This window comes from Gigantopelta aegis, chromosome 10 (assembly GCF_016097555.1).
Source record: "Gigantopelta aegis isolate Gae_Host chromosome 10, Gae_host_genome, whole genome shotgun sequence".
In the NCBI taxonomy this organism is placed as follows: domain Eukaryota; kingdom Metazoa; phylum Mollusca; class Gastropoda; order Neomphalida; family Peltospiridae; genus Gigantopelta; species Gigantopelta aegis.
Window position 1 is genome coordinate 29,108,104 of NC_054708.1, and position 26,622 is coordinate 29,134,725.

Below are 26,622 nucleotides of genomic sequence, written 5' to 3' on the forward strand. Positions count from 1 at the left end.
ATAACGTTATTAATTGCTTTGTCTAAACGTGTGCCAGCTCAAGTTGTCAAACGCTCCAACGGTGTTATTGTTTATTAATTTTCAGGACTACTGAATACTGGTACTTTTTATACATATATGGGAGTTAAAATGCATAACTTTTAGTCCTTTTTTATATTATTTATTCCATTATGTAAAATAAATATAATAATTTTTTTTTTGCTGATGTGATCAAATATTTTGTTTTTCTTTCATGTTTTGATGTTTATCGTTTCGCGTTCATGATTCAAGATAAAAATATACAAATGCCACTATGATTTTGTTTTTAGAACACTATTTGGCAAATATCACCGTTTAAATGATTTTATAATTTTTATTTGTATTCCTTTCTTCTTATCCCTCTACCCCCCCCCCCCCCGGCAGTGATGACATCAACGTGGGACCAATTGACAATTTTATTTCCCCCCACCCCTGATTAGAACCATCAGGTGACCGCTATTTTAGCCAATCATTATCACACAATTTATTAGGCAGTTATAAATTACGCCATAAACAGTTTGTCAAAAATAGTTTAAAAACAAAACTCAACATAATATTGAAATTAAATAACTGTAGCCATACTTTATTATAATTAAAACACCACCCACAAACGCGAGTCTAAAACCAAAACAAGGGGGAGAACTCTAGGTAATGTAAGGTTTTAGGATTTAATGAGTTATGTCCCTCTAGAGTTGATGAACCGTGCTTTTTGTATTGTTGCCGTGTCCCTTCCTCCTCCCTTTAACATTTACATACTTTTAATTAATTAATAAAATTAGCATTTATTCATATTATTACAAACTAATATATGTATGTGGAAAAGCGTATATATAAAAGATCTCTTTCAGCGATTCTGTAGGAGGGGTGGGACGTAGCCCACTGGCTATTTCTTGTTCTAGCCAGTCCACATGGTAACAAAAGCCGTGGTAACCTACATGTACTATTCTATCTGTGGGATGGCGTATATATAAATGTAGAGAATAATACACAAGTGGCTGTCGGATACCATTTATCTCGCGAAAGCGAATTTGATACGTTTTTAAACGAGTTGGAGATAAATAGTATCTAACGAACACGAAATTATTATTAAATTTCTTACATATCCTCAAAAACCAGGTTTTAAGCAAATTAAAAAAATGTTCAGTAAAAGTTATTTACAGCCGTTGCACTTGTAGCTAACTTACACATGATTATCAGGTTAACTATACGTCATAGTGTAATTTATTTCCACCGTGTTGTTTTTCATTGGATGCATCCATGGCACTGGTGACCTGGTCATCACATAGGAGCAGCCAGTCGTATGTCTTGAAATTGTTGACACACATACATGTGTAAATAACCCATGTGTTATCAAAAATAAAAGAGAAGGAATAAAAATAAATTTTCCAAAATAAATATTAATTTGTCAACACTTCCCCAAAATTAACTGTACCAAGCTTCAGAACAATCCAATGAAAACCAGGAGAATAATAGACTTCAAGGGAAAAGTGAATGGACGATGAACGGATAATTAGCTCTGCTGATGTCACCAACATCATAGAAAAGCTTAAAAGTGAATGGACGATGAACGGATAATTAGCTCTGCTGATGTCACCAACATCATAGAAAAGCTTAAAAGTGAATGGACGATGAACGGATAATTAGCTCTGCTGATGTCACCAACATCATAGAAAAGCTTAAAAGTGAATGGACGATGAACGGATAATTAGCTCTGCTGATGTCACCAACATCATAGAAAAGCTTAAAAGTGAATGGACGATGAACGGATAATTAGATCTGCTGATGTCACCAACATCATAGAAAAGCTTAAAAGTGAATGGACGATGAACGGATAATTAGCTCTGCTGATGTCACCAACATCATAGAAAAGCTTAAAAGTGAATGGACGATGAACGGATAATTAGCTCTGCTGACGTCACAAACACCACGCAACTTAATACTCGGTACTAAGTATGTACAAATAATAAGTAAATACCATCAAAATATTTTAACTTTTTATTTCAAACATTAATTTGATACAAATTATTGACATATAATATTATAAATTTACTCTTTTCAACACCAAGTAAATTGTAAAGAATGTAACAAAAATATCAAACTACATGTACAGTACATAAAATATATGAGTAATATATTGTTAAAATATTAATGATAAACAACATGTGTACACACAGTTTGCACTAATGATTGCACATCTACATAATTAAGTCTTTGTTAAATAAATCATCCATTAAAATCAGAGCCTTGAATATGCAACAGCTTTGGGATAGTTAAGTTTCTCTTGTTTAATGACACCACTAGAGCACATTGATTTATTATGGATGCCATGAAATCTTTTATATGCACCATCCCATAGACAAGATAGCACATAATGTAACATGGCCTTTGATATATACCAGTCATGGTGCACTGGCTGGAATGAGAAATTGCCCAATGGTTCCACCAATAGGGATCGATCCAAGACTGACCATGCATCAGGTGAGCGCTTTACCACTGGGCTACGTTCTGTCCCCATTTTGGGATAGAGTAACTGCATTTATACCAGAATTCTGCGGAAGTAAATATATAAATATATCGTCTACTACATGTATATAGTTGATAACAGATGCATTCATAGATATTAATCTCATTGCATATTAAAAAAATCTTAAGTAAAAAAACCATAAAAAACAATTATTATAAATAATATTTTTATTATTGTGGTTTTTTTCCCACAGGCATTGTGACGAACATGCTTAGACCTGTGCAACTATAAACAATGTTTTATTGGTCTAGGACTTATAGTTTGTGAGAGATGGAGCAAAATGGAAGAGTAATTTTAGCTGTATCTTGTTTTCTCCTTGGACACTGTGTAGCAATCTAGTGGATAAATCTTGCACACTATAAATAACATGAAAAAACTACTGGTATTAGGGCCTCCACGAGTACTCGAAGAAGACTACAACTTTGACACAGATATACATCACGACATCATCTGATGGTGACAATCTCCGTTAGAAAAGACCCATACCCTTATGAGTTACCATTACAGTGATTCCTGTATACAACAGCAGGGATCAAATTTAACGATGGCACAGACGGCAATTGCCGTCGAGATATAAATTGCCCTAGGTCTGGAGCATCACTGATGGCACAAAAGTGCTGTCGGTAAACCACCTCAATGATGGCAAAATGTTTACACCTGGTGTACATTATCTGCCAGTATATATAACAGTACATTTAATTAAAACGTCATATACAGCAAAATAACCTTTGAGTCTTATTTATTTGCTGCAAAAGTCTTCTTTTTTTTTTTTCCAAACAGCTGTGGCAGGCTTTAAATTACCGATGGTGAGCTGTTTCACCTACGGCAATATAAAAACAAAATAGCAATGGGAGACAAATTCTGAAGTTCGAGCCCTGCAACAGGAAGTGAAAATACAAAATCCATAAAAAAATGGAAATAAACAATTTGGAAACATTGTGATAGACCGACAAACAGTAGGTGTGGCTGTGTTATGCATTTCATAAATGATAATATACTACCGACAAAAAATAAGGGAACGGGTGAAATTATAGTGAATGTTTTATTTCGATTAATGTCTGGAAAACCAATTTGGGGCGTGTATATCAATATCTGGTGTGTCCACCATTTTGGGCGATGCATGCTCGACACCTTGATGGCATACTGTTGATTAATGTACGTATGGTTGCCCTGGGTATTGCCCGCCATTCATTCTGAAAGGCTACCGCAAGCTGGGCCACGTTGGCGGGTGCTGGGTCCCTTGCGTACACTCTCCGCCCAAGAACGTCCCACAGGTGCTCTATAGGGGACATATCGGAGGACTTAGCGGGCCAGTCGATTGTCGGTATGCCTTGTTGTCGTAGGTAATCGGTGACTATCTGAGCACGATGTGGACTTGCATTGTCGTCTTGAAATTCAAAATTTCTGCCAATATTTTTTGCCACTGGAACAACGACAGGACACAAAATTTGGTCCAGATATCTCTGGCCAGTCAAATTTCCATTAACAATAATCAAATCTGTTCGCCTTTTATGTGTGATCCCTCCCCACACCATGACACTACCACCCCCATACCGATCATGGTCTAGAATTGTAGCCCAGGCATATCTCTCGCAGCTACGTCGCCAACGTTTTCTGCCATCTGTGAATCTCAGGCAGAACCTCGATTCGTCTGTAAACATGGTGTAACGCCATTGTCTCACAGTCCGTCCCTGGTGTTGCCTAGCCCACCGTAACCGTTGCCGCCTATGGTGAGCTGTTAGGGTCACACCCTTCAGAGGACGCCTCGCTTTCAGGCGGGCTTTGTAGAGTCTGTTCTTGACGGTCAATGTTGAAATTCGCCTTCCTGTTATTGTACGGAATTCACTGTTGATAGCAGTAGCTGATTTGAATCTATTGCGTAGAACAATTAATGTTATGGTACGATTTTGTCGAGGTGTCGTCTTTTTAGGCCTGCCACGCCCAGGTCTCGTTGCAACCCCGCCAGTTTGACGGTACTTATCCCACAATCTAGAAATTACACTTTTTGATTTACCAAACATTCGGGCAACTTGGCATATTGACGTACCTCCCTCTATCGTACCGACAATTCGCCATTTCGTCTCTTCATTAAGGTATCGTTTTGGGACCATTTTCACGCATGTGATTACCTCACTTACATCAGTGTTTGTGAGTTCCAGGATAAGCACATACACATGATCTTCTGTGTGCACGTACATCACATGCTGTTCATGCATGATGTGAAATTTCATTTTGATCAGAAGAAGCGTTCAGATGCAACGCCACTGTATTGTAACAGTGCATGTCAACGATAGTTACATTCACATCAGTCGTTCCCTTATTTTTTGTCAGGTAGTATATAATATGGTGAGGTGAGATTGTAATTTCAAAATGAATGATAACCCAGTACCAGAAAGGAATGAGCTGTACATATGTATCAGGGCTCGAATTTAATGACAAAAACGATGGCAATTGCCGTCATTGAGATATATATTGCCATGGGTCGGGAGTGTCACTGATGGCACTTTTGTGCGCTGGATAAAAATTACTGCCGTCAGAAAAACTCCTCAACAACAGCAAAATGAATATATCTGGTATACATTATCTGCCAGTATTTAAAAATCTGTACAATTGAAATATGTCTACATGCAAACAAAATAACCTTTCAGTCATATTTATTTGCTGTAAAGGTCATTTTTTTTTTTTACCATAGGCAGATTTGAAAATTGCTGTTGGCTGGCTATTTTACCCATGGCAATTACATCTTTTTATTTTGTTTTAAATGCAGTAGGTGACAAATTCTAAAGTTCGAGCCCTGTGTATGTGCATATATTTTTATACATGTGATACACTTTTGTCATGCAGGGCTAGCTCTGGCACCCGTCACCAATTACAAATTTTAAAAACAATTGGCAAATTTTATTTTAGTGAAATAATTTCATCTAATAATTTACATTTTGCTATAAAATAACTGACTTTCTGATAATTTTGAAGTTTGATAATTAAGCGACATTTTCTGCTTACCTGAAGCTAGCCCTGTTTATGATTGTTTTTATAATTTATACACAAACCATACGTCTCTACAATATATATGTCTGTGCATATTTCAAAGTCAATGTTAAGTGTAAAGTCAATGTTAAGTGTAAATGCTATCAGCGGCTGTCACTTCTCATTGTTTTTGCTTCTTGTTTTAACATAACTTATTATCTGTCCAAAAATGTCAGTACACATGTTCCAATTATTGTTCAGCGGATCAACCACCTCTCATTTCTTTGGTTGCTTTTTGCAGAATGTTGATCAAAATCTCTCGCTGTGCCTGGAAACCCACAAATCTGGTCAGAGCTTCAATTCCTGTCGAGCCAACAACATCTTGTACTTTGTCAACAATCCTCCGTTTTTCATCATCTGTCAGGTTCTTCAAAGTTTTAACCAATGACTGGTACTCATCACCGACAGCATAGCCAATCACAGCACCTGAAACAATCAACATCTTTAAAGGGACAGCTAGACCCTAGTTTTTAAACACTACAGCATATGTTTCACTATTAGAACCGTTTATGATAACTGAAATCAAACATTACTTATATCTTATTCTTCAGATTATCCATTTCCATAGAACAGAAGTGTTTCTGGTCATCCTGGTGTCTGTACTTCCAAAAATTGCATTTTACATATTTTTAAAACCGCACATGCGTCTGAGAAGTAGTGGTTTATTGATATGAGTTCCAGTCTATTTTTAAGGATATTTCCTGTTTTAACGTCACAGACTCTTCTTTCACTCTATTGTCACTTTATCCAAATGAGTTACAAGTTTATAAATGAACTAAACTTAGTCCATTTTTTACGGGTTAAAACTAAGGTCTGCACCTTTAAAAAAGAAAGCAAAATTGATTAATGGTACACTAGACTGAATATGAGCTTATGTTATGAATGTGTGACAGATAACCACAAGTAAGCAAAATTTTGTTTCAATATGGCATGGTATACCATTAAAAGGTTGCTGTTACTGTGGCTACTCTTATGTACAGAAGCAAGTAATCTTTTATATACACTTTCAAAATGGTACCTTGTACAGATGAAGAATTAAAACTTGCTTTCATGGAATTATTGTAATACAGATACTACTACCAGTGTTTTAGATTGCACCAAAGTCATGGTGGTAAACACTATTTAAAATATGACTGCCCAAATTAATCTCAGCTTCCTCCATGGGTGCAGTCTTTGTGTCCATATTTGGACCCATCTGGCATCCTTGACCTCTGCCACTAGTAAAGCTGGTCTAACCCATGCATGTCTGTCAGTAGTAACAATGAACCACTGAGGTCAGACTATGCCCACAGCTAAAGCTAATGGGAAATGGCAGACCTGTATGTGGTACAGATAGCCACAAGAGACCAGCACATGTCGCAGTTAGATGCAAGGACTGGGATGTGGAGATATAGATGGATAACACAATAAGTTGTACAACAGGATACACTGCCCCATTGGAAATAAGTTAGAATTCAAACAAAACAAAAAAACAAAAGGGGGCAGTGGGATAACAAATAGTTTTTTTAAATGCTAACATGATGACAGTTAAATTAAACACAAAACCAGTAAAACTTCAGCAGATGATGGCCTAATAATGTGTGCCAAATGCACCCAGCTGTTTTTAACACTGCTGCACTGAGAAAAAAAAAACTAAATACCTGCTGTGCTGAAATAAGGAAGATCTAAAGCCGACAGTACTTACCGGTTATACCACCAACCAAGGCTCCAGGTGGTCCACCTAAACATCCTCCAACCACTGTACCGCCGGCACCCCAAGCCACCTGCCTCAAAATGCCTGTACAATAAAAAACAACTTCCAGCTTATCACAGCAATATCCTCGGCAAAATAAAAAAACTATTTTACAGAAACTGAAAAATATTTATTCAAATGCTGAATGATAATTTTAGAAAGGAAAGGAATATTTGTTTATCATCACCTCCAGGGTTTTATTTCTAACATTTGACTTGATGCCCATGACTTTGACTTTGAGAATTTTAGTTTCATTTCTAAAACATATTGTTAAGCTTAGTAAGAGTAATATTATGTATTTGTATTTATTAAAATTAATATATCTATTTTGCCTGATAAAATGTTAAAGGATGGGGGGGGAGAAGGGTGTTTGTTTGAGATTTACATTCAGATTGGGAATGTTTTAGTCCAAAATTGGGAATAAAAAACAACATAGCCTTTGGGGAATGGTGGGTAATGATGCTAATTATCAGAGTCTAGATACATATTAGGCGATAAAACCCTGACCTCAGCATATTTTTAGACTATATGGACCATGGGTCTCAAAAATATAATTATTTTGATGTTTGATCAATTGAGAAAGACAGGAAACCCTGTGCTACGACTTAGGCTACGGTACTCGATCCTACTCATAAAGCAGCAAGGAATCTTTTATGTGTACATTCCCATAGACAGAAACGTATTATAATATGAGTGCTCTTCCACCAGACTTCGCTGTTTAAGGGGAACACCGGCCTCGGTGGTGTCGTGATTAAGCCATTGGACGTAAGGCTGGTAGGTACAGGGTTCGCAACACGGTACTGGCTCCCACCCAAAGCGAGTTTTAACGACTCAGTGGGTAGGTGTAAGACCACTACACCCTCTTCTCTCTCACTAACCACTAACAATTAACAACTAACCCACTGTCCTGGACAGCCGGCCCAGATAGCTGAGGTGTGCATGTGCAAAGGACAGCGTGCTTGAACCTTAATTGGATATAATCACGGAAATAAGTTGAAATAAAATAAAGGGTAGCTATCTCTCTCATTCCCTATGACTTCCATAAGACTAGTTCAGGGAGAGTAATTTTTAGCTTCATGGTCATAGCCTAGGGTTTTACGTGCACATTCAGAATAAGTTGTTGTATAGCACACACCTTTTAGCTCCACTTAGCATGTGAATTTATATCATTATGGTATCAATATAACAATATCTTAAATGGCAAACCATCATTCAAGTTAATTTACTTTGTTTAATAGGATAATTATAGGATAAAGATAACAAGCATTCTGATACATGTACCCTACCGGGGCCAACAATTTTTCATAACTGTAATAAATGAGTAAATCACCATAAAAGTCAGACTTGATCTCCATCAGTACATGATAAAGCTATACACAAAATTTCTGCTCAATATCTTGAAGCATAATTGCTATAAAAGAAAGTCCGTAAAACAAAATTTTAGATCTCCTAAATTCAAGGGCCATAACTGTAAAAACGTGTAAATCTCCATGAATATCAAACTTAATTTGTGACGGTGCATAATAAACCTATATACAAAATTTTAGCTCAATATCTCATGGCATTGGTTAAAAAAACATCCAGAAAACTATACATGTATGTGGGAATGACAAACAGACAGACAGAAGGACGGAGATGAAACCTACATGTATAGTCCCCTCTGGTTGAACCGGTAGAAGACAAATAATCAGGGCTCATGTTGTCAATAGCCAAATTAGCCATTGGCTAATTTTTACAAAAAATAGCTTATAAAATTTGAAAGTGGCTAAAATTTTGGTTTTGTTATTCAGATTTATTCCAGTTTGTACATAATTAGCTGAAAAAGATGCATTTTCATATATAAGAAGGAAATGTTTTATTTAACGACTCACTCGTCACAATTTAGTTATGGTTATATGGCGTCGGACATATGGTTAAGGACCACACAGATATTGAGAGAGAAAACCTGCTGTCGCCACTTCATGGACTATTCGTTTTGATTAGCAGCAAGGGAACTTTTATATGCACCATCCCACAGGCAGGATAGTACATATCATGGCCTTTGTTACACCAGTTGTGGAGCACTGGCTGGAACGAGAAATAGCCCAATGGGTCCACCGATGGGGATCGATCCTAGACCAACCGTGCATCAAGCTTACACTTTACCACTGGACTACGTCCCGCCATATTCATATATAAATACTCTATACCGTACTGCAAAAAACAATTTTGGCTAAAACATTTTCATTATGGCTCATAAAAATCCCATTTGGGTACCTTTTGGGCTACAGGTATTTTTGATCCAGGGTGAGCCCTGGATAATCAGTTGATGATGTAGAATATTGACGTTATCATGTTATGCTAAATGTGAATTCTCCATTCTTACTTCCACAGAATAAAACTGATATCCTAATTTAACTCAGAGACAGAAATTCCATGTGTTTGTATGTACATGTAATTAACTATTCTCAAAATTTCTGTGACATATCCTGAAAAATATATGCCTTTGAGATGGCCCCAGTTGCACTGTAATCTAGAAAATTTCAGGAGATTCAGATAGTAATGTTAATGCATTCAGTAATATTCAGTTTATGAGTGGGAGCTAACAGGTTAATATACTGAATTATAATTTATTCAGTTTAACGTGTGACAATATCAGACAGCTGGCCTGCATGGTGCCAAAAAAAAGAAAAAAAGTTGAGGTATGGTATTTATTGTTGTATATCATGTTTAAAATAAAGCTTAAAAAAAAGAAGCAATTATTCCCAGTTTGTATGAAATATTTCTCATCAAGTTTTATATCTATATTGATTAACTAGATGTTGGTGGTATATCTTTTTATAATCATTTAATAGGTTTCGTCTGGACATTAATTTTTTTTATGTAAACGTGACAACCCTACCAGAGAATAAGATCAGTAATATAATACACTTCATCTTTAACCTTTAACTTGCACAAGTTACAGACATGTACACATAACACACACTGATAATGTAATTTCACGGAACAACAGTTTTTCTTACCTAGCGCAGTCTTTTTCAGTTCTTTGTTTGTTTCCAAGATCTCAATGAGGTGGTTGAAATATGGAATGAATGCTGCGCCTAGAACAGCTGCAGCCATACTGTTCAGAAAGTAAGTCTGAAAGTACATATACTTGTATATAAGGCAGACCAGGACACTGATTGAATAGGTAACAGGCACGGTGGAGCAGGGGGGGGGGGGGGGGGGGGGGGGGGGTGACTCTATCCCCTCCAATAATTCTGAATCAAAAATATTATTAGTAGTAAATCTTAAAGCTGAGATGAATTTTACTTGTAGAATGCAGGAAATTGCATTTCAGGACATCAAGTTTTCAAAAATTTAAGGGGGAACATACCCCCAAACACCCTAGAAACTTTGCTTCGAGTCCTCGATCTGAGTCGCCCCTCAATGTCTACTTGCTTCCTCCGTGCCTGTGTAATACAAACAAGTAAAGACTAGTCAAGAATTTATCATAATGATGAAGAGGTGTATGTACATGTACCCAGCACCCATGAAATAAAATATCATTTAATGCAAAGGAGTGAAAAAACCGTGTGGTAGATTCACCAGATATAAAGTAATTATTTACTGTGCCTCCCACTATCACCATATACATGTATGATAAATTCTTGAACAGCCCCCCCAAAATAAACATGTAGAGTCTATACATCAGTACCTAATCATAATATGGAACTGACTTAACGTAACAACACTTACATATGGAGATGGATTTTACAAAGCACTTGCATTGAATGTAAAAGTTTGTTTTAACACCACCGCTATAGAGCACATTGATTAATTATTAATCATCAGCTATTGAATGTCAAATATGTAGCAGTTTTTTTTACTCATAGTCTTAGAGGTAACCCGCTACATTTTTCCATTAGCAGCAAGAGCTCTTTTATATACACTTTCCCACAGACAGGACAGCACATACCACAGCCTTTGATATAAGAGTTGTAGTGCACTGGTTGGGACGTTATACAATGTACTGCATCTGCATGTAATAAAAAAAAAGAAGTTTTATTTTGTTTAATGAGCTTATTAATTTATTAATCATCTGCTACTGGATGTCAAACATTTGGTAATGTTGACATATAGTCTTAGAGAGGAAATCTGCTATATTTTTCAATTAGTAGCAAGGGATCTTTTATATGGACCATCCCACATACAGGATAGCACATACCACTGCCTTTGATATACCAGTCGTGATGCATTGGCTGGGACGAGAAATAGCCCAATGGGCCCACCGACGGGATCGATCCCAAACCGACTGCGCATCAAGCTAGTGCTTTACCACTAGGCTACGTCCCGCTCCCCACATGTGATCAAGGTATACATGTACTTCAATCCAAAGCTACAATTTTAAAGTCAATCTCCCTCCATTTTTCAGCTCAATGTATTTACATGTCCAGTATCGCAGGTACACACACTTTTTATGTACACAATTTTTGTTTTTTCCACAATAACAATATTTTAATACTATTCTTACAGCCTTGTATAGAAAACAATTTTTGTTTTCAACATGTATACATCATGCCCTGAGTATATGTACATGTATGGTCTGTTATTCTCTTTATTGTTATTGATCACTAGTGCGACAAGTGACTTGTCCTCAAATATCTGTTAACAGGTCTATATGACTCATTGGAGGGAGTGGAAGGAGGGAAGCAAAAGATTTATTTAACCATCTCCAGCTGTATTTTGGTTGAATATATTGCCGTGGTAGGCTCCCACAAATCTTGCTGACAGCTACATGTACAGGTAGTTGCACTACTGTAAAAAATACACAGGAATATATAGATGGAAAATACAGTGAATGCTGAAATAATCCAGATTTGAATAACTTCACAGAATTATACCAGGTGAATGTAGTAGTGTTAATATCAAGTGCTTCTACCGGCAGTAGAAATTTCCCTATTATCTCAGTAGAGCACTGGATTCTCATACAGAGGGTCTCTGGGTCGAATCCCTTTAATGAAGATTGATTTTTTTTTTTATACACACGTAGGTTATGTAATGTTCAACAAAACCACAGAAATAAATACTGGTAATAAAGAAACAATGTTAATTGATAGTTGCATGCAGTATATGTGTGTTCAGGACAATTGTGCAAAGCTTGGTATAACCAAGTTTAAAAGTTTGTTTTGTTAAAAACCACCACTATAACACATTGATTTATTAACCATCGGCTATATTGGATGTCAAACGTATGGTCATTTTGACAAAGTCATAGAGAGGAAACCTGCTACATTTTTTCCATTAGTAGCAAGGGATCTTTTATATGCACCATCCCACAGATAAATAGGTGTCTACACCTTGTTTAGGCATTGCTATTCTTTAAGGTTGTTACAAATAGGTGTCTACACTTTGTTACTGCCTTGCTATTCTTTACCATAGCCTTTGGTACATGCATGTCCGTCGTGGTGTACTGGCTGGAATGAGAAATAGCTCAATGGACCAAAAGACGGGGATCGATCCTAGACCGATCATGCATTAGGCGTGAGCTTTACCACTGGGCTATGTCCTGCCCCAAACCAAGTTAAAATACAGTGTAAATAAAAATACACATACACAGAATAGAAAGGCCTGAACAAGGTGTAGACACCTATTTATAACAATCTTAAAGAGTAGCAAGGCCTGAACAAGGTGCAGACACCTATTTATAACAATCTTAAAGAGTAGCAAGGCCTGAACAAGGTGCAGACACCTATTTATAACGTTAAAGAATAGCAAGGCCTGAACAAGGTGTAGACACCTATTTATAACAACCTTAAAAAATAGCAAGGCCTGAACAAGGTGCAGACACCTATTTATAACAACCTTAAAGAATAGCAAGGCCTGAACAAGGTGCAGACACCTATTTATAACAACCTTAAAGAATAGCAAGGCCTGAACAAGGTGCATACACCTATTTATAACAACCTTAAAGAATAGCAAGGCCTGAACAAGGTGCAGACACCTATTTACAACAACCTTTAAAAATAGCAAGGCCTGAACAAGGTGTAGACACCTATTTATAACAACCTTAAAGAATAGCAAAGCATGAACAAGGTGCAGACACCTATTTATAACAACCTTAAAGAATAACAAGGCCTGAACAAGGTGTAGACACCTATTTATAACAATCTTAAAGAGTAGCAAGGCCTGAACAAGGTGCAGACACCTATTTATAACGTTAAAGAATAGCAAGGCCTGAACAAGGTGCAGACACCTATTTATAACAACCTTAAAGAATAGCAAGGCCTGAACAAGGTGCAGACACCTATTTATAATGTTAAAGAGTAGCAAAGCCTGAACAAGGTGCAGACACCTATTTATAACAACCTTAAAGAATAGCAAGGCCTGAACAAGGTGTAGACACCTATTTATAACAACCTTACACTAAGTTAAAGAATAGCAAGTCCTGAACAAGGTGTAGACACCTATTTTAAACAACCTTAAAGAATAGCAAGGCCTGAACAAGGTGCAGACACCTATTTTAAACAAACTTAAAGAATAGCAAGGCCTGAACAAGGTGCAGACACCTATTTATAACAATGTTAAAGAATAGCAAGGCCTGAACAAGGTGCAGACACCTATTTATAACGTTAAAGAATAGCAAGGCCTGAACAAGGTGCAGACACCTATTTATAACAACCTTAAAGAGTAGCAAGGCCTGAACAAGGTGTAGACACCTATTTATAACAATGTTAAAGAGTAGCAAGGCCTGAACAAGGTGCAGACACCTATTTATAACAACCTTAAAGAATAGCAAGGCCTGAACAAGGTGCAGACACCTATTTACAACAACCGTAAAGAATAGCAAGGCCTGAACAAGGTGCAGACACCTATTTATAACAACCTTAAAGAATAGCAAGGCCTGAACAAGGTGCAGACACCTATTTACAACCTTAAAGAATAGCAAGTCCTGAACAAGGTGTAGACACCTATTTGTAACCATCTTAAAGAATAACAAGGCCTGAACAAGGTGCAGACACCTATTTATAACAACCTTAAAGAATAGCAAGGCCTGAACAAGGTGCAGACACCTATTTATAACAACCTTAAAGAATAGCAAGGCCTGAACAAGGTGCAGACACCTATTTATAACAACCTTACACTAAGTTAAAGAATAGCAAGGCCTGAACAAGGTGTAAACACCTATTTATAACAACCTTAAAGAATAGCAAGTCCTGAACAAGGTGTAGACACCTATTTATAACTATCTTAAAGAATAACAAGGCCTGAACAAGGTGTCGATACCTATTTATAACAACCTTAAAGAATAGTAAGGCCTGAACAAGGTACAGACACCTATTTTAAACAACCTTAAAGAATAGCAAGGCCTGAACAAGGTGCAGACACCTATTTATAACAATCTTAAAGAGTAGCAAGGCCTGAACAAGGTGCAGACACCTATTTATAACAATCTTAAAGAGTAGCAAGGCCTGAACAAGGTGCAGACACCTATTTATAACGTTAAAGAATAGCAAGGCCTGAACAAGGTGTAGACACCTATTTATAACAACCTTAAAAAATAGCAAGGCCTGAACAAGGTGCAGACACCTATTTATAACAACCTTAAAAAATAGCAAGGCCTGAACAAGATGCAGACACCTATTTATAACAACCTTAAAGAATAGCAAGGCCTGAACAAGGTGCAGACACCTATTTATAACAACCTTAAAGAATAGCAAGGCCTGAACAAGGTGCAGACACCTATTTACAACAACCTTAAAAAATAGCAAGGCCTGAACAAGGTGTAGACACCTATTTATAACAACCTTAAAGAATAGCAAGTCCTGAACAAGGTGCAGACACTTATTTATAACAACCTTAAAGAATAACAAGGCCTGAACAAGGTGTAGACACCTATTTATAACAATCTTAAAGAGTAGCAAGGCCTGAACAAGGTGCAGACACATATTTATAACGTTAAAGAATAGCAAGTCCTGAACAAGGTGCAGACACCTATTTATAACAATGTTAAAGAATAGCAAGGCCTGAACAAGGTGCAGACACCTATTTATAACGTTAAAGAATAGCAAGGCCTGAACAAGGTGCAGACACCTATTTATAACAATCTTAAAGAGTAGCAAGGCCTGAACAAGGTGCAGACACCTATTTATAACAACCTTAAAGAATAGCAAGGCCTGAACAAGGTGCAGACACCTATTTACAACAACCGTAAAGAATAGCAAGGCCTGAACAAGGTGCAGACACCTATTTATAACAACCTTAAAGAATAGCAAGGCCTGAACAAGGTGCAGACACCTATTTACAACAACCTTAAAGAATAGCAAGTCCTGAACAAGGTGTAGACACCTATTTGTAACCATCTTAAAGAATAACAAGGCCTGAACAAGGTGCAGACACCTATTTATAACAACCTTAAAGAATAGCAAGGCCTGAACAAGGTGCAGACACCTATTTATAACAACCTTAAAGAATAGCAAGGCCTGAACAAGGTGCAGACACCTATTTATAACAACCTTACACTAAGTTAAAGAATAGCAAGTCCTGAACAAGGTGCAGACACCTATTTATAACAACCTTACACTAAGTTAAAGAATAACAAGGCCTGAACAAGGTGTAAACACCTATTTATAACAACCTTAAAGAATAGCAAGTCCTGAACAAGGTGTAGACACCTATTTATAACTATCTTAAAGAATAACAAGGCCTGAACAAGGTGTCGATACCTATTTATAACAACCTTAAAGAATAGTAAGGCCTGAACAAGGTACAGACACCTATTTTAAACAACCTTAAAGAATAGCAAGGCCTGAACAAGGTGCAGACACCTATTTATAACAACCTTAAAGAATAGCAAGGCCTGAACAAAGTGTAGACACCTATTTATAACAACCTTAAAGCTGCAGTCTCTGTTCAGGCTCTCATTTTTGTTCCCCGGCCTCAGTGGTGTAGTGGTTAAGCCATCAGACAATAGGCTGGTAGATACTGGGTTCGCATCCCATTAACGGCTCCCACCCAAAGCGAGTCTAGCGATTCCATGGTTCATACAGAAATTTCAAACCTAAATTCAGGGGCTTTTTAGGGACTTTTATAGGGTCAATATAAGTAAAATTTAGGGACTAAAACTATGCTTTCCACCATTTGCAATGACCTACGAACTCGACAAAATAATGGGAGTTATGTTTGAGCGGGCCGTCGTAAACATTCATAAATACGTAGAATCCACATAGGCATAAATGTCTGATTCAGTTCAGATAATTTTAGAATATTCTGGGGTTTTTTTTAGTTTGCACTGAGATTAAGACTGTTGAATAGTATTTTAGAAACGTGTTTCGTTTTAGAATGACCAATCATGCGCTCCCCAAACGTTACGAATGAATCCTTCTACGAACAATACTGAACACTGACGATGTTTTACGAATGAATCGTTAATTGGTATCATTTTGGCATTGTTTACACACCAACGTTCGAGCGAGCATAGAGATCAACAAATGAATGTAGATATCTATGTATTTTTGGCAATTTATTTAATGTTTCCGGAAGAAGAAAAATGTCTTTTCGATTTCAGGGCTTATATGGCCCAATTTAGGGTCTTTTGTGAACTTGCCTGTAAAATATAGGCCTTTTTATGGCTAGATGATCAAAATAGGGACTTTTTAGGGCAATCCTTCAAATTTAGGGCCTTTTCAAGCATGTGCGAACCTTGGATTCAGTGGGAAGGTCTAAGGCCACTACACCAACATCTTTCTCACTAACCACTAACCCACTGTCCTGGACAGACAGCCCAGATAGCTGAGGTGTGTGCTCAAGACAATGTGCTTATAAACCTTAATTTGATATAAAAATGAAAATATATATAAGTATATATTAAAAATATTTGCACGGTGCTACAAAAATCTGTCTGACCCTAGGGCTAGAAAAATCTGTCTGACCCTAGGGCTAGAAAAATCTGTCTGATTCGAGGGCTAGACGATTTATACATATGCGTGACGTCATAACTCATGTTTTACGACGATTGACGTTATAACTCATGGTTTTCAACAACAAAAATTGCCATTTCACTTAATTTGTATCATTGTTTTAAAAATATTTAAACAAATTAATATTTTCAACTTTATATTTATTGTTAAGTTGTTGCATTTTTATGTCATTTTTATGTCGTTTATGTCGTTTGCAAGGGCCTCGGTAAACTTCAGCCCTCACAAAAAACATTTTGTCCCTCGGGTTGGAATTTCCTTATCTATACCTCACAACGGCGATAGATTCTATTAGTATATACCACAGCCTTTGTTACACCAGCTGTGGAGCACTGGCTGTAACGAGAAATAGCTCAACGGGTCCACCGACGGGGATCGATCCTAGAACGACCACGCATCAAGCGAACGCTTTACCACTGGGCTACGTCCCACCCCTACTACCAAAATGCTACATGTATAATATATACATGGGGTTCCAAATGAATCACTACACATTCTTACAGATTACAATCAAGATTGTGAGTAGAGTGATGGAAATACATGGTGACAAGGTTTCAGGCTACATGTAGCTCATTCTCACCCGAACATCTCAGTCATTTTTGCACCAATATGAAGATGTTTCCAGCATTGGGGAGGGCTCGGGCAGATCGATGCCCCCTCCCATCTTGTATGCTGAATGCTAGCCCAATCTTGCCCAGATGGGAAGGAAGAAATATTTTGTTAAAACATTAATGCACTCAACACATTTAAATTTACGGTTATATTGTGTTAGACATATGGTTAAGCATCACACAGATAACGAGAATGGAAAAAGTGTAAAGTTTTCTTGTTTAACGATACCAATATAGCACATTCATTTACTAATAATCGGCTATTAGATGTCAAACATTCAGTAATTTTTACATGTAGTCTTAGAGAGAAAACCTACTAGATCATCATCTTCCCATTAGTAGCAAGGGATCTTTTACATATGCATCATACATGTACCAGACAGGAAAGCACATATCACGGCCTTTGATATATACCAGTTGTGGTGCACTGGCTGGAATGAGAAATAACCAAATGGACTCACCGGTGGAAATTGATCCTAGACCGACCATGCATCAGACGAGCACTTTACCACTGAGTTTTTGTCCCATCCCATGAGGGAGGAAACCCGCAACTGCCACTCCATGGCTACATGAGAAATGACAGATGTGTGGCCCAGATACCCACAAGAAATAAGCATCTGTTGTGAGAGAGAGAGAGGGACGGACAGACACAGGTGCAGCCATGCACAACAATTATACCACCATCCAAAAGCACCAAGGTATCTTTTATATATACACCCTCCCATAAGAGGACAGCTAGTATATGATAAAATGGCACTAGTTGGACAGGACCCCCCCCCCCACCCAAGGTTGAGCTATCATAACCCAGCCACCTTATATGTATACGGATATATGGTGTATAAGATGATGACTCGTGGGTATAGTTGCCACCTCAAGGAGGAAATGAAGAATGAATGTTTTAGTACATGGCTAATAATTATTAAATATATTAATCAATGTGCATTCACTGTCAATCTAATCATTTTTTTTATTTAAAGACATCTATACAATTTGTACCTATTTCGTTTAGAAAATGTCATAATAATAGAAGACACGATTGTTCAAAGTTATTCCTTTAACTGAATGACTAATGGTTTATTTTCAAAAGCAATATAGTACGTCGTATACAGATTTAGCTGACATTGGTAACTCGGACATCATGTGACACTGTCAGCTTGTGACAAGATTAAGGATGCCAAGTGTCTGTGTGTACTGCCAACATGCTACAACATCTGTGATTATGTAATATAATTTTTTTAGATGTCAGATGCATGTTTTTTGCTAATCTGTTGGTGTCAGAATGTGTGAATTATAGTGTAATGAACAGAATACCATTGATGTATGTTTGTTCCCAACAATTTATGGTTAGATGGTGTAAATGTGGTATTAAAGAAGTCTGACAGTACTAGAACAAGAAATTAATATTATAAATTTACACTAAATACATTTCTTGATATAACTGAATTTATCCTGCAGTCACTATTTTTTATCTCGCAAGCACTGTATACATTAGGGATCTAACATTTCATCGTTAAGTCGACATGTCGCGATATTTCTCTCTACGATATGATTCACGATACATGCACTATTGTATCGATACTTATGGTTTTTAAAAATCGATATATTTGTCATTTAAAGTATAGATTTATTTAAAATAAATGTATGTTTGTCAAATTTAAGTCTAATATGACCATACACAAACCGCATATCTTGCCCTAGTTTCCATTCCAGTTACCATTGATGGAAACCAGTCCATGCACAGCGGTATATAGTGTTAAGTTCAGTTAATTTTGACTGGCTGATATCCAGATTTGCATGTGGCCAATCGCTTAATCGAACCTATAGTGCTTCATCTGTATTGTTAGACATGTGTGTCATCTTTGCAAATTAAAAAGAGCACTTTTATACATAAACCACATCATCAACATTTATTAAAACATCCATTCCTGCCAGAGATAGGATTTGTTTTAAGAATAAAAAAATAATTTGAGTAATTTAAAGAATTATGAGCATCTACAAACTATCACAAATAAAACGAAATAAACCTCCACCATATTTGATTTTAAAACAATGGTTAATCAGCTACATAACCTTGATGCTGATTATGCATCTTCAGCTAACACCTAAGAGGGCTTTGAACCGCAATTCGACATGGCCTCTTCTGGTGAGCATTATTCTAACTGAGGGATTATTGCATCCGTTCTTTTGGCCACTAATTAGTAACCATGAACATAAAAAAAGATGATCATCATCTAAAAAGGTAACATTCACATCAACACAGTGGCATCTTCATGGGGGCGAACTGGTACCTTTGTGGGGCGAACTGGCTATGCACGTGGGGCGAACTGACATCCTATTTGGGGGCGAACTGACATCCTATTTGGGAGCGAACTGACCTGGGGTGAACTGACTGGGGCGACCTGGCTTGCGGGAGAAACGTTTCACGTTGTTTGGTACCCGTAGGAAGCAACCAAATTATATGTCCTTCCCACAGGGAATGCCATTTTCTTACTATGGTATTTAATACAAATTATTTATTTCGGATCAGATTCTTTCTAAATTACACAAAAAAGTTTTTAGTTTTTTTGGTTATTTACAAAAAAGAATGTTCATGGGTGATGGAGGCTGGAAAGGACTATAAATACAAAATGACTATCGAGCTCTTACCAAAAAATATTCTATCTACACTTAAGCTAATAAGAATAAATTGTCAGAGCTTAGTCTGTACGCTAATGTAACTAAAAGTAAAAATCACAAAAGGCTTTCATCATTCCTGCACTGCAATCGTAAACTATGGGGAGACAACTCTAGTCTAGTTTCTTTTTACAAGACATTTTCAGACTGAAAAAACCCAAAACAAACAAACCCCAAACTTAGAATTCTTCAGTCAGTTCTACAATTCAAGCACAGGAGGAACACGGTGCTTCACACAGAACCCCCAGCAATAAAAAATAAACAAACTAAACAAATATTTTAAAATAAAATCCAAAGAACGAAATAGTCTCGATTCGATGACTATTCCTAGACTCTTAATGAAAACAAGAAAAAGAGTCTTTCCTGTTTCCGTATATTCAGTCAAAAGAACAGATGGATCGTATTTTCAGTTCAATATTTTGAGGCGTAGTTGAAAGAAAAGCTCACCTCCAGATACTGGTCTTATTTATTATAGGTGAAAAAAAGAAATTCATGTAAATTAAAATATACATGTTTGTAAAAAAAGCAGTCGGTAAATCGGCTAGTTTCACCAAGATTTTTCAGAAAACTTTTCTTGAAAATCCGAACAGGTTTGCACATGACAAATTATTATTATTATTATTATTGTTATTATTTTTGAAAACAATGTTCTATTGTATTGCAAATTAGGCAGTAAATGGAAAAATATCCGCCCGGTCTACCCTTTCATTCATTGCATATAAGCCCCATCAAAAAAAATTCTCTTTTTAAAATTGATGGGGGGGGGGGGGGGGGGGGGTTGAACTGGGCGGATATCTTTCTGCAGTAAATTGATAAACCTTTTTTTTTTTTTTTTTTTTTTTTTTTTTTAAACATAAATAAGGGGGATGTTCATTAGTACTGTAGGCCCTAGTAAACTGAGAGGGACAGCATTTGTCTGATGCGGCCTAGGATCGATCCCCATAGCCTGCATAGGTGGGTCTATTCAAAGGAATCCGGGTCGTTTCGCCCTTATTCCTATTCGCCCCGAGTCATTTCGCCCTTAGAATGAGTCATTTCGTCCTCCATTATGAGTCGTTTTGCCCCTATGTATTGGGATGGTCCGAAACAAGAAACTACAATAAATTTATTTTTCGTTAGATTTTACCCACATTTTGTCCAGACAGAAATCTTGAAAAAAAACAATGGCATGGATTCCACATACTAGATGATAACCATGTCACCTGTATCGACTTCGCTGAGATCGCATAGGGCAAAAAGCATGTAATTTTGTGCCGGCTTCCATTTTGACTTTTTATGGAATATTCTACAAGAGGGGTGACGTCATATTATTTTATTATTATTAATATTATTTGATTGTTTAAAGATACCACTAGAGATCATTGATTTTATATTAATATTTTAGTCTTTCACCCCTCTTGAAGAGTATTCCATAAAAAACCCAAAATGGCAGACAGCAGAAAACTGCATGTATTGTGCCCTAAACTGGCTGTAACGAGAACAGACATCGATATGTTATAGCATACAACAAACATTTTTTTAAACATATCTTTTTAATGACTTTTTTAATGTAAACTGAAGCAAATGGACCTAATTAGAAGAAAAACACACAAAATGTAATAATATTTCAGACTCGCTCTATGATTACATCTGTATGTGATTTTCTAACGGGAACTCTTAGTTAAAACCTGTTTTAAAATGCACAAAACACTCATTATTTTAAAACATTTTAATAACAAAATAAGCATTATTTTAATAACAAGGACAACAATAATGCCATATATAGCATACAACAAGCATTTTTTAAATGTAAACTGAAGCAAATGGACCTTTTAATATTTCATCAGCATAGATGTAAACATGACACGTCAATGGATATTACAGAGGCCAATTTCGCAAATTTACAAAAAAGCGGTCCCCCCCCCCCCCCCCCCCCCACACACACACACCAAAGCACTTTATAACTAATATGTCCTATCGACAATATCATTGTGTAGGCTAGTCTTTGTACTTATTAATATAAAATACATCAGGCCCGTAGGAACTGGGATGATGTGAGGGGAGGGGTTCTTTAAAATATTGCACATAATAACATATACATATAAATGGTGTTTATGGTTGATAAAGGGTTACAAATTAATAATCTATATCTGATTTGCAACTAGAGTCATGTAAACAAATTTATTCATCATTCACAAACATAAACATGAGGGCGAAATGACCCTGTGTAGAGGGCGAAACGACCCGGTATGGGGGCGAAACGACACGGGGGCGAAACGACACGGGGCGATCGGGAATAAGGGCGAAACGACCTGATACCATTCAAAGACTATTGGGCTATTTCTCCCTCCAGCTACTGCTTCACAACTGGTGTAACAAAGGCCGTGGTATGTACACATGTATGTATTACTATTATCCTGTCGGTGGAATGCTGTACATATAAAAAATCTCTTGCTGCATGGAGCAGCAAGAACACTGATTACGCTGGCTTACCCAGGTCAAAACCAAAGCCAGCATTTTGAAAGTGGGACACTTTTGATGGGCTCGTACAGATCTCGGTTTTCATTGGCTTATCACAAGTATAGAATTCCCCAACAAGAGATCACGTGAGATTTAGCAATTTTTGAACAAATTTAACTGTCTCATATCCGAAACATATTTATACCCATAGAGGGTGGCCAGCTGTTGGCATACACGTTACATGTAAGGGGTGTTACTAATTACGTAATGCTCTAGGGTAGAGGAAGAGGGTACTGTGTTCGATTTACGTAACATTGTTTAAGACTATATGTTATTTTTATTCATTACTTAGACCTAAAAAGGTGTTTTTTAGAAATGCGTGGTCAGTCTAGGATCGATCCCCATGGTATGTGATATCCTGTCTGTGGGATGGTACATATAAACGATCCCTTGCTAAAAAAAAAATGTAGCAGGTTTCCAAGGCGCATGTGCAGGGATTTCAGCGGGGTTGGGGTTATAGACTGTGTTGAGCGAAGTTTATATGGGGCCATGCTCCCCCCAAAAATACATTTCAATTATTTTTAAGCTTGGGCAAGTACGGGTTTCGACCTCCCATGCCCTCCCCCTGCACATGCGCCCGATTCCTCTCTAAGATTATATGTCAAAATTACCAAATGTTAGACATCCAACAGCAGATAGGATAGGATATGTTTTATTTAAAAATGCACTGAACACATTTTATTTACGGTTGTATGGGGTCGGATGATTATTAAATCAATATGCTTTATCTTTGATGTCGTTAAACACACACACCCCCGCCCAACTTTACCCTTTCCAAACGAAATAATATTTATTTGAATTTGTCGATTTTAACACGTAAAATTAAGAAGTGAAAATGTTCATTGTCTACTTTAGTATATTTTATTTTAAAAATATATACATAATTAATGTGTTACTAGTATACAAACTAAACTTTGAAAGTACTACTAACACTTTATAAAATATCAATTCTGAAATAGGAGGGTACGACTGTCGATAATACGCTGTCAAGATCAAACCGGTTTTAACTAAAGACTCTAGTACTTACTGTATCCTCAACCAAATGTTCTTCGTACAGCACAAGATTTCTCTTTTAATTTTTTGAGACGAACCCTACAATTTGAAATTGGCAAACGCACGTGTTAACTGAAACTGACAACAGGCTGTCGTTTGTGCTTTGCCGAGCACAGGCGACAAATTGAGCGTATACTTTTGACGATAGATCTCCGTTCATAGCGAACACACATAGTTTTTTAAAAGTGCATTTGAGCTTGTATTTCATATTTGTACATGATATTATAATATGGTAACCAGAGAATGTAACTTTAATTGACAGTCATTCCAGTTCACAATTGTCACATTGTGCACACTTTTGTTTCTCTTTTATTTTTATAACAATCTACCCGTGAAAGATAAAATCCATGTACATGTATGCATCTGCAGTACTGTGCCACTCAGTAATATTTTTAACAAGACAAAACAAAACAGTACTAAAATAATCCTTGGACAATAGTGTGGCGTTTATGGGCTACAAAGTGAGGTCATGGGTGGCCTTTAAATAGTGGGGTCAACGATCCACATCTACTGCGCCAAATCACCGGACATGCAAAAGGGGGTGCCTATATTTATGCACCATTTTAAAATGTTTATTTACTACAGACATATATAAACAAATTGTAGTGTATTTCAGATTATGCACTGCTTCATTAGTAAGAGACACATTTTATTAAGTATTTCACAGTGTTCACATAGAAAATGGTCCTTGAATGCTTAGGTACGCCGATACACAGGACAGCACTTTAACTAATATTTAAAATGTGTTGAGTGTGTCGTTAAACAAAACATTGTTTCCTCCTTCCATTGGCATTGGTGTTTATAAGTTTTATGCCTACATTTATGCACCTTACTGTAATCAGTAAATATACTCAAATGTAGGTAACCACCTGCTATTAAAGCTGCTTTCCTCAAGTAATTTTTTTAATTTGAGGTGTTAAAATAGAATCTGGGTTGTTTCACCCTTATTCCTGGTCGCCTCCGAGTCATTTCACCCTTATTCCCGTTTGCCCCAAGTCGTTTCGCCCCTAGAGTGAGTCGTTTCACCCTCCATCACGAGTCATTAAATTTTGCCCTCCATCATGAGTCATTTCGCCCTTATTGTATTGTAGTAGTATGTAAACTTAGGTATATAAAAACAATTTTACCCATAATTTTGTCGTAATAGTCACCTAACAAGCAACAAGATTGTAGACTTAACATAGTCCAAAACTGGCTGTAACAAGAACAGACATCGATACCACAAACAGCCGTCTGTAAACATTGGGTTTTTTTCCGATTATTTTAGTTTGGATCGATGACTACATGAAAGCAAATAGTGTCTAATGCATCTCCTCGTATTCAGTTATGAATAGTTCTGTTTCACGAAACTTTGGAAAGTGCCACAATTAACCAACATCATGTACATGTATATAATGTGTAAAATATAAAACTGGAAACAAATGTGTTCGTAACAAATCTTTTCTGCTAATTGTTTGTACAGTAATTCTCCCTCCCTCTCTCTCTTGATTGTGTGGGGAAATGTTAACTGTAATTGTTCCACCAGTTTAGATAAATATAGAATTGATGTGACTAAATTAATATATATTGGGGATGATATTTGTTTTCATATGTAAAGATTTTTTTTTTTTTTTTTTTACATCTAGTCATTAAAGTGAAAATTAGCCATTCCGCATGGGGCTATAACTCTGGCACTCGCCAGATTTGGCACTTGTGAATTTTGAGAACAATTGGCAAATTAACTAAGATTGTAATTTTAAAAAATTTATTAGATATTTTTGTGAAATGCTCTGCTCTCCCTGAGCTAGCTGTGTCAGTGAATACGACAGTGGTTGCATATATATGTAGTGCTGATAATTAAAATTCTTTTTATTTTCATATATAATTTTAACTTATTGTATATAATGAAAAGTTGATCAGTTGTGCAGTAAACTGACTATATAACCAATAGTTGATGATGGAATACCAGCCGATTCCCAATATATTACTTCCTGCTGTTCAGGAAGCATGTTCAGTATGATGGCTGCCAGCTAGTTTTACTCTCTCAAAATAACAGTTTGGTAGATATACCAGAGCTTACACTGGAATTAATTTTGGTTTAGAGTTTGTAGAGTATTTCCTTGAAAATTATTAAAATGGTACATGTCATTTAAGGAATATTTTATTAGCCAAAGACTAAATGTTTTAGCCACCTATAAAAATTAGCAATTAGCTAATTTGGCAATGTACAGGGTGAGCCCTGGAAGTACCAGATCTAACCATTTGTTAGACACCATCAGTGTTTCTACCAGAAAGAAATTTTGGGTATGGCGCTATGGAATTGAATGCAACCACAGTCAACAGGGGGCATGTGGGACCTCCCTCAGAAAGAAAGTGGGTTAAGTTTAGGGTTAAAAAAAATCATACAGTAATGATAAGAGTAACTAATTTTGTTAGAAAATTAAATTAAAACAGTAAAAATATGCACATATATTTGGGTATGGCACCATACCTGTTTTACCCTCTGGCAGAAACCCTGACCATTTATACATGAAATATGAGCACTGAGGTGTTATTAAACGTGTCTACAGG

General features: G+C 36.7%; 2 protein-coding genes across 5 annotated transcripts in view; one reads left to right on the top strand and one right to left on the bottom strand.

Moving 5' to 3' along the window:
- Positions 1 to 1,999: 1,999 nt before the first annotated feature.
- Positions 2,000 to 20,833, bottom strand: LOC121383071 (protein C19orf12 homolog). 4 transcript variants are annotated; one of them, XM_041512842.1, is made up of 4 exons: positions 20,693 to 20,833; positions 10,304 to 10,418; positions 7,254 to 7,346; positions 2,000 to 5,995 (listed from the first exon to the last, which is right to left on the bottom strand). In XM_041512842.1, the coding sequence occupies exons 2-4, from the start codon at positions 10,398 to 10,400 to the stop codon at positions 5,775 to 5,777; spliced, it is 411 nt and encodes a 136-aa protein (XP_041368776.1). In that variant the 5' UTR covers positions 10,401 to 10,418; positions 20,693 to 20,833; the 3' UTR covers positions 2,000 to 5,774. The 4 variants fall into 4 exon arrangements, with proteins under 4 accessions (XP_041368776.1, XP_041368777.1, XP_041368779.1 ...); XM_041512843.1 differs by lacking the exon at positions 20,693 to 20,833 and adding an exon at positions 20,494 to 20,615; XM_041512845.1 differs by lacking the exon at positions 20,693 to 20,833 and adding an exon at positions 17,817 to 17,948.
- Positions 20,834 to 20,925: 92 nt separating this feature from the next.
- Positions 20,926 to 26,622, top strand: part of LOC121383266 (insulin-degrading enzyme-like) — a 48,811-nt gene continuing 43,114 nt past the window's right edge. The window contains exon 1 of the mRNA XM_041513179.1: positions 20,926 to 21,110. Coding sequence (XP_041369113.1) covers positions 21,031 to 21,110 — 80 coding nt within the window. The 5' untranslated portion in view covers positions 20,926 to 21,030. The remainder of the gene's footprint in view (positions 21,111 to 26,622) is intronic.

Bases quoted from the DNA above. Each gene is read 5' to 3' on its own strand.
- LOC121383071 (XM_041512842.1), bottom strand. From the start codon at position 10,400: ATGGCTGCAGCTGTTCTAGGCGCAGCATTCATTCCATATTTCAACCAC. The intron at 7,347-10,303 runs GTAAGAAAAACT...TTTATTGTACAG, and splicing joins ACTGAAAAAGACTGCGCTAG to GCATTTTGAGGCAGGTGGCT. The intron at 5,996-7,253 runs GTAAGTACTGTC...TGATTGTTTCAG, and splicing joins CTTGGTTGGTGGTATAACCG to GTGCTGTGATTGGCTATGCT.